The sequence below is a fragment of the Eubalaena glacialis genome, chromosome 11 (genome assembly GCF_028564815.1).
Source record: "Eubalaena glacialis isolate mEubGla1 chromosome 11, mEubGla1.1.hap2.+ XY, whole genome shotgun sequence".
Taxonomy (NCBI): domain Eukaryota; kingdom Metazoa; phylum Chordata; class Mammalia; order Artiodactyla; family Balaenidae; genus Eubalaena; species Eubalaena glacialis.
Window position 1 is genome coordinate 64112803 of NC_083726.1, and position 8163 is coordinate 64120965.

At 44.5% G+C, this 8163-nt stretch overlaps 1 protein-coding gene across 3 annotated transcripts; it reads right to left on the reverse strand.

Annotated features, from left to right (window-relative positions):
* Positions 1-651: 651 nt before the first annotated feature.
* On the reverse strand, positions 652-7899 carry LETMD1 (LETM1 domain containing 1). 3 transcript variants are annotated; one of them, XM_061204410.1, is made up of 9 exons: positions 7745-7899; positions 7042-7193; positions 5292-5407; positions 4609-4691; positions 2715-2901; positions 2490-2591; positions 2236-2388; positions 1695-1791; positions 652-808 (listed from the first exon to the last, which is right to left on the reverse strand). In XM_061204410.1, the coding sequence occupies exons 1-9, from the start codon at positions 7864-7866 to the stop codon at positions 738-740; spliced, it is 1083 nt and encodes a 360-aa protein (XP_061060393.1). In that variant the 5' UTR covers positions 7867-7899; the 3' UTR covers positions 652-737. The 3 variants fall into 3 exon arrangements, with proteins under 3 accessions (XP_061060393.1, XP_061060395.1, XP_061060394.1); XM_061204412.1 differs by lacking the exons at positions 2715-2901; positions 5292-5407; XM_061204411.1 differs by lacking the exons at positions 4609-4691; positions 5292-5407; positions 7042-7193.
* Between the last annotated feature and the right edge of the window lie 264 nt (positions 7900-8163).

Here is an 8163-nt window from a genome sequence, read left to right on the forward strand (position 1 = left end):
CCACTGTCAGCTACAGTTGGATCGCTGCAACACAGTGGAAGTAGCAAAGAGTTTAAGATCCACAGGGGCTGTAGCCCAGTCCAGAAATTAAGAGAGGGAGGGGAAGGCTGTAAACACTTGAGTCAAGAAGCGCTTGTACTTCCTTTTATCTTTCCATTAGAATGTTCCCATAAGTTATTTACTTAACAAAAAAAAAACCAAAAAAAGTTAAGGTGCTCAAAGGATTTGAAAAAAAGGGAAGTGGTTAGCCCTGTGAGGGGAACAAAAAATAAAAATCCCTATTTTTGGTCATATCAAAGTGCTGATGGGGGCATCAAAGTACATGCATGGATATAAAGGCTCCAGTTTAAGTAGTGCTGTTCCCGTCATCAGCCAGAAACTGTCTTGAACAAAAACAGCTGTAACGAATGTGGCAGTGGGTAAGTCCTAGGCCAAATGAGGATTCCCACCTGGGGCAAAAGCTCACTTCCTGGGATCCGAACTTAAAACACCAGAGTAAAGCCCAGTACAAAGGCTGCTGCCAGCTCCAGCGAATTCTGAGGCAGTTGGGATGACACCGCTCGTGGGCTGCCCCAGTAGGAGTGTTTCTTTCAGTTCCAGCTGCCACACGGGCACCTGCTCCTCTGCCTTGCACACGCCTAACAGGGCACACACTCTTTGCTGACAAGTGCTGTTTGGTCCCACGCTGCTGGACTATGTGACTGCATGCAGGACAATGCCACCCGCTCCTTGTCGGCTCAGCGCCTTGTCCCAGTGTAGTTGATGGAAAGCAGGACCACATTGTGTAGCAAGAGGGACAGCTCAGCTTCTGAAAACAACATCAACGTTAAAGGTTTGGCCAGGGAAGAGTTTGCCTTCCAGCTACCTTGTCAAGCAGGGCTTGACACCAGAGGCAGGAAGCCAAGTGCAGGGAGGTGTGACATTAAGAGGCCACTGTCCTCAAAGTCCCCCTGCTTCATTCCAGTCCCTACATGTACACTTTCTTTCCTTCCACCAAATAACTATATCTACTTAATTCTCATGTGATGGCAGTAGAAAATTCAGAGATGGTAATGGTACTAAACCCCACTGTCACCCTTCGGAATTTTCCGGTAGAAGCTGGTCCTCGAGGGACATTTCTCAGCCCCAGGGAGATTAGTAGGCCTACCCTGATGTTCAGAGGCTTAGAAGATATTGAGGCCTAGCCAAAGGTTCCAAACAGGAGACCCATAGGCCTAATACCCACCCGCAGATACTTTTTGTTTAGGCAACTGAGTGTTTTCATTCTGAATTTGAATGCCTTGGGACTGGTGCTTCTCCCCGAGTTACATGGCAAGGTCTGGAGACATTTCTGGTTGTCAGAACTGGGTGAGGGGGTGCTACTGGCATCTAGTGGATAGAGGCCAGGGATGCCTGCTGTATCTTCTTATAATGCACATGACAGCCTCCACAGCAAAGCATCAGTAGTGTCAAGGTTGGGCAACCCTGCTTCACGCTCAGGCTTCCACAATCCCTAGTCCTCCCTCTTGTCTTGCACAGTCTACTTCATTACCTGCCTAGCCCCTGTAGGCAAGTGAGTTTGCGCCCTTTCAATTAGACATATATATTAGATAAGGGTCTCACGCTACTTAATAATTAACTCCCAAATAAAACCTCAGAATAAAATACAAAAATGACTTGGATTTTAGTGGCATAACCACAGGCATCTGTCTCACCTTTCAGGCTGCAGGAAAGCTGCAGCCATTCTCCCAGCCAAGTTCGACACCTCTCTTCAGCAATATGGGTGGAATTCAGGCCACGAAGATAACAAGCCTAGATCGCTCAGAAGAGAAACAATCCTTAATTATCACAGAGCAAGTATGCCAAGGAAGTATAAACCCACAGAGAATCCCAAATCCCCTTTAAATAAGTTAAAACCTCATCCCCACAAGAAACCTTTCACCATGGCAATATGAACTCTGATGGACAGGATGAGAAGCAAAAAGGCCTATACAATCTAAAACAATAGATCTAAAGTGTAGTGTCCTTGCTTTTTGAAGGGCCAGAAGGAAACATACATAAACCAAAATTATTGTGGGCAATTCCTTCCCACTAGTTAAGTTCACTCAGAAAAAAAGACATAGAAATGAGGTGAGAGAATAAAGAGCCTGGGCTCTGCTGTAACAAGCAAGACAAGGAGCTCCTTGGAAGCTCCCAGCCCCGTGAGCTCAAAAGCCCACCAAGGACTGCAGGTTGGTATTGCAATCAAGCGCTTACCGACTTCACCTCCTGGGCAGTCAGCTGACCAATCCCCAGCTTTGCCAAAGCCTTGTCCAGTTGGTGAATCACACTGGTATGAGTCTTTAAACGGTATCTCAACAAGACAGGAGGCAGATAAGGTGTGAGAAGCATTGCTCGACTCAAGGCTTTCTGTGACACAATATAGGGGGAGAAAGTCAACTCGGTGTTACTGCAAGTAAGACCTGAAGCAAGGTGAGGCCATGGAATAGAGAAAGCCTCAAAGTGCTCACCATCTGCAAAGCATGGAGCTGGTTCATGCCCAAAGGATGGTTAGAGAAACACTCTCTCAGAGCCAGGATATCATGTATTGCTGGGTGGGTACCACGCTGCATCTTGGGAGAGGTAAGAGATGGGTAGATGTTAGGAAGGTCCAGACTAGCCTTCTTACCCAGTTTTAGTGCACGCTGGATCTAACAAGATTCCTGGTTTGCAGGAAGGGTTAATTGGAGGAATACCTTGGTACACAATTCTGTCATATGCCACCGGAGTCCTGAATCAGAAATGAGAGGGATAACCTTTTCTAAATAACAAAGAATTTCTGGGTGGGACTGCTTCCGGAGAGCATGATAGATATCTAAGAAATCAATTTGTTGCTTTGGGGTCCAGAAATGTTGGATCAGCAGTTGCCTAGGAAACAGGTACCTGAAAAGAAAAGGAATCACAAAGTCACTTGCTGAAACTGGCATCTTTCAAAGTGAGCTAAGAAAGCATTTAGCAGACATGAATGCTAGGAGGAAGAGATGGAAACACTATTTCCCTACCTTACTGTTCTTTCCTGTAAATGAGTGTCAGACCAAGGTTTAAAGATACACTGAAGACCAATTTCAAGCAACGTTACTGAGGTTATGTAAAAGGAATAGCCTTGCACGCAGCGATCAGATAAATGACTCCTTTTGAATCAAAGCATGTGATGAACATATTTTGGACAGAGCTGCAGACAGAGCTGGACTTTGTATGTGATGTTGACAACCTCAAACTGTTCCCAGTCCCTATGTGTATACAAAATGGAATTCCTCTAATTCATTTCTCTATACAGGCGGTGGTTTTAAAACATGGTCACAAATTCCCTGGCACTCCTCTTATTGAGAAGTGAGGTCTGTGCCTCTGGTTTTTAAAATCTGGGTGAGTGCATCAACCAACAGAATAGAGCAGAAGTCTTTGTGACTTCCAAGGCTAGGTTATAAAAGGCCATGCAGATTCTCTTTTTTTTTTTTAAGTTTCTTGAAACTTTTTAAAAATAATTAATTAATTAATTGATTGATTTTATTTTTGGCTGTGTTGGGTCTTCGTTGCTGAGCGTGGGCTTTCTCTAGTTGCGGCGAGCAGGGGCTACTCTTCGTTGTGGTGTGCGGGCTTCTCATTGCAGTGGCTTCTCTTGTTGTGGAGCAAGGGCTCTAGGTGCACGGGATTCAGTAGTTGCAGTGTATGGGCTCGGTAGTTGTGGCTCGCAGGCTCTAGAGCGCAGGCTCAGTAGTTGTGGCGCACGGGCTTAGTTGCTCAGCGGCATGTGGGATCTTCCCAGACCAGGGCTCGAACCCGTGTCCCCTGCATTGGCAGGTGGATTCTTAACCACTGTGCCACCAGGGAAGCCCCATGCAGATTCTTATTTGCTGGAACACTCATTCTTGGAGCCCTAAGCTGCCATGTAAGAAGTCCCGCTGCCCTGAAGCCACCACATTACAGAGGCCATATGCAGGCACCCTAGTTGACAGTTCCAGTCTTCCAAAGCCTTCCCGGCTAAGGCACCAGACCTAAGAGTGACCTTAGACTGTCCAGACTAGTCCATTCACCAGTTTTAACTATCACTGAGGGACACGGGAGAAAAATCTTTCACCCACCTGAGCCCTGCCCAAATTCCTGCCCCATAAAATCATGAAAATGGTGGTTGTTTTAAGCTATTAAGCTTTGAGGTTGTTTGTTATACAACAATAGATAACTAGAACAACATGCAAGGTCATAGTTTAAAACTGTCATCTTCAGATATAAGGTAAAGTAATAAAGATTTGCATTATCAGAATATGAAATGCATTTTTCTCCTGAAGAAAAAAATTTGTCCCAAGTTGCTATGCCTCTACGAGAGTGGGTTGCTGCCTCTAGGGATGATAGAAAAGATCATTATCTTATTTCACATCACACAGGAGCAGCTAAGAGACAGGGAGAAGCCAGGCCACCTACTCCTACAGCCGTCGCAGTAACCCAGGTGGCTTTTATGAACCTTGGGCTAATGAGAAAATTGGAGCAGAAGTTTGATAACCTCTGCCTAACTTCTGAAATGGAAAGTTCTTAATTTGTAATTTAAAAAAATCTACATATCTTCAGTATGCTGGAGAGACAGAACTCTGTACTCACATTAGCAAGAAGACCAGGTAGTTGGCAAAGGGTGGAATGGAAAGAATACCTAGGAAAAGACACTTGGTGACGTCTCGACGGAACTAAGCAGAAATAAACACAGATGCAGTTTTAACCCAAGTAAGTTTTTAGTACAATGGACAATCCCTCCACCCCACCGTGCAGTAATCTTCTATTAGAGCCCAGGTAAGGATCAAGGTTATTTCTATCTACCTCTAGTTGGTAAGTTCCTTAAGGACAGGAGCCCTGATCTGTTTACTTTTGTATCCCAAACAACGTCTAGTACAGGGCCTGACAGTATACCAAATCCCTAAGTAAATTCTTCCTGATCTGCAGAATGGTCCTAGATTCTTACTCTCAGCTTCAAAACTACCATCAAGTTACCACCAAATACTACTTTCCTGCTGCCTTTGGATCCTTCCTTGCAGATTTTTATATGTTCAGAAACGAACTGGACTTTACTGTTCACAACTTTTATTCAGAAAATGTTCCAGAAACTCTACGGAGCTCTGCTATGGAGGCTCACAACTCTGAATGAACTGATTCTGACAAATGATCTGATCTCATGGCAAGGGGCAACAGCTTGGTCAGTGGTGAAGAAAATAGGAATGAAAAGACTTGAGATCTGGGTTAACTTTAATTATATCACCGTGAACTTCTGGATATCTGCCCTTGGCGCATACCTGTCTCAAATGCTCCATCTCCCGGTATGAAAGTTGATGAAACTTTATATTGTGCTTCCACATATTTGTCTTTATTCTTCTAGCCTTTTTGGCATCAGCCCATAACATCTGCAATCCTACCTCATTAAAGTAGAGGACAGAGTGTGATGTTATCCCAATCTGATTACCACAGCCTTTTGTTCCATGTTCACCCACAACACACACTTGTCCCTCCCTCCCCAATGCTACTCTAAATCAAAGCTTTAAACTAGGTCACTTGAAACTCTTGTGAGGCTGACCTATATTTCGTTTCTTATCCTTCTCCCCTCTGCCCCCTTCCACCCCCCTGCCCCCAGCATATCACCTCTCTTCCTGCCAAGCTGGCGTTCTGTGATCTACCAGGGAATGGTCTCCCTCTTCTGGTTCACTCCCTTTTTTTTTTTTTCACTCCCTTTTCAAAATAAAAATTCAAAGCCCTTTAACCTCAGGAAGTCTTGCTCAATTAACCCTTTGTATATCTCAACCAGATATTACCTTATCTCCTTTCTAGAACACTTTTATAATTACTGGAATTCAACATATTTCTAAGATTGCATTTTCTCTTCATTCCAAGATAATCCTTACAGTGATCTAGAACTTTAGTTTATAAAAATGCTTTCCTATTTATGAATGAAATAGTATAATGTCTAGGTTAGCTTCAAAATAATACAGGAGAAAGCCAACGTATAAATGATATAAGACTGGTGGCCGTGAGTCAATAATTGTTGAAGTGAGGTTGAGAATATGGAAGTTCATTGTATTACTCTACTTCTGTGTTATGTTTGTAATTTTCTATAATAAAAGGCTTAAACACAAACAACCAAAATGCTTTCAGACTCTTTTTTTCATTTGATTCTAGTTATAAATCGGGAAGCAGACAAAGCAGCCATTCTTATCTCCACTTTACAGCTTTTGCAAGTCCACGAAGCTAGTAATAATTATGATAATATTCAGAGCTGACAATGTGGGAGTTTACTATAATTGGTGTTATGATAAAAAAAAGTATAGAGTATAATAGTTATAGCTACACTTACTGAGCACTTACTATGAATCAGGTTCTAAGAACTTTACATGTATGGATTTATTTAATCTTCATAGCCATGCAGTCAATAGGTAGGTTCTATTACTACCCTCATTTTACAGATGAGAAAATCAAAGAACAGAGAGCTTAAGTAACAAGTCCAATCACCCAGCTAGTGACTAGTTGGGATTTGAACCCAGGCAGTCTGGCTCCAGAGTGGACACTTGACACTGTACCATCTCCTAGTAACTAGCAGAGCTCTGATTTGAACCGAAACATTCAGAAACCAAGTACGTGTAGTGCTATTTCCACAACGTGCTACCCAGGAGAGATCTGTGACAAACATTAGACCACATTTTCTTACAAGCCAAGTCAACTGGTAAATCACAGGGCAGGTCTGTGCAGCTATAGATCTCTGCCCTTGCGCACGACAAATAATTTCTACTATAGTCAGATGTGTGGTTAAGAAAAGTGCAAAAATACCTATAATCCTCCTGGGTGTTGTCAGAAGTTCTTTCTCAACATACTTTTCTAGAAACATCAAGAAAGGCTAACTTATAAGAAATAGTTTAATGCTCAAGCATTTATGAAACAGAAGACATACCAGCTTACACTCCCATCGCAGAGCCTGCAAGTGACCTTACTTATTCTAACTCTCTGACACTGCCCAAGAGCTGATTCAATGGATTTTTATTTTAGTTTTGTCTTTACCTTTCATGAAGATTGTATACAGGACATAGAAGCGGGGGAAATGACGACCCAAGAAACGATGGTATTTCCCATTAATCACTTTTGTCTTGGTCACCACATAAGAGATCAAGCTCTTCACATCTGCCTTTGGAGAAAGGTGAAGCTTTGAAGACCTACAAGGAAGATGAAAGAGACTATCTGGGAACCAGCCCTGGAAGCCCCTTCACGCCTGGGGTCCATAATGTAAAACATCTGCTTCAGAGAATGTATGCTAAGACCTGAAACTTCTGAAATCCAAAGAAGATCTTGAGATCATGGAGAGATAAACAGTCAGACTGAGAAAAACAGATAGGGCAGATGAGAGGCCAGGCAAGAATGGATGTCGGGGAAGTGGTGAGTCTGGAGAGAGCGAAGGCCTGAGGGACAATCTGAGCAGCAGGCTAAAGCCAGAGAGGTGAGATCCAGATAAGTAGCAGTAAAATCTGAGCCGAAAAAGGGAGGCTCAGGACACGTGGGGAATTCAGACAACATGGGGCACTGAGAATTGAGAGGGTCACGAAGCCAGGTCTCTAGCAGGGATCCCGGTGCGAATTCTGAGCGGCAGAATAAAAATCCAGGGGCCGGGGCGTGGAGCCCTGAGAATTAAGAGACAGCATGCAAACAAAATTGAGACACTGGAAGAGCCTGAACGTCAAAAATGCTTTTCTCTCTCCAAGTCCCTCACCGAGGGGCCCCCCAGGCCAGGCCAGAGCGAACAAACTGCAGCCTCCGGGCGACATAAGGTCCAGGGGGCCCCGCCGAACCCCACAAAGCAGCCCGAGCCCAGCACACTCTGGAGACCGCCATCTTCGCAGCGAGGGAGGGGCAGACGAGAGTAAGTCGTCTTCAGGTCAAAGTTCCCGTACGTTGCGTTCGTTTGACAACGCATGCGCCTTTCCTGAGAGCTGATTGGTAACCATAGACCGTTCGCCTCGCGCTGCCCGGGCGAGGAGCGGACGCTTAAGGCTAAGTTCGGAAGGAGGGCCACGATTGGACGCCGCCAGCACTTCCTGGTTTAGAGGCGCCGGAAACCGGCTGTCCCGGAGGAAGCGAGAGAGTATCTGCCCTTCGTTGTGTTGTGATCCTGAGAATGTCCTCTCTTTG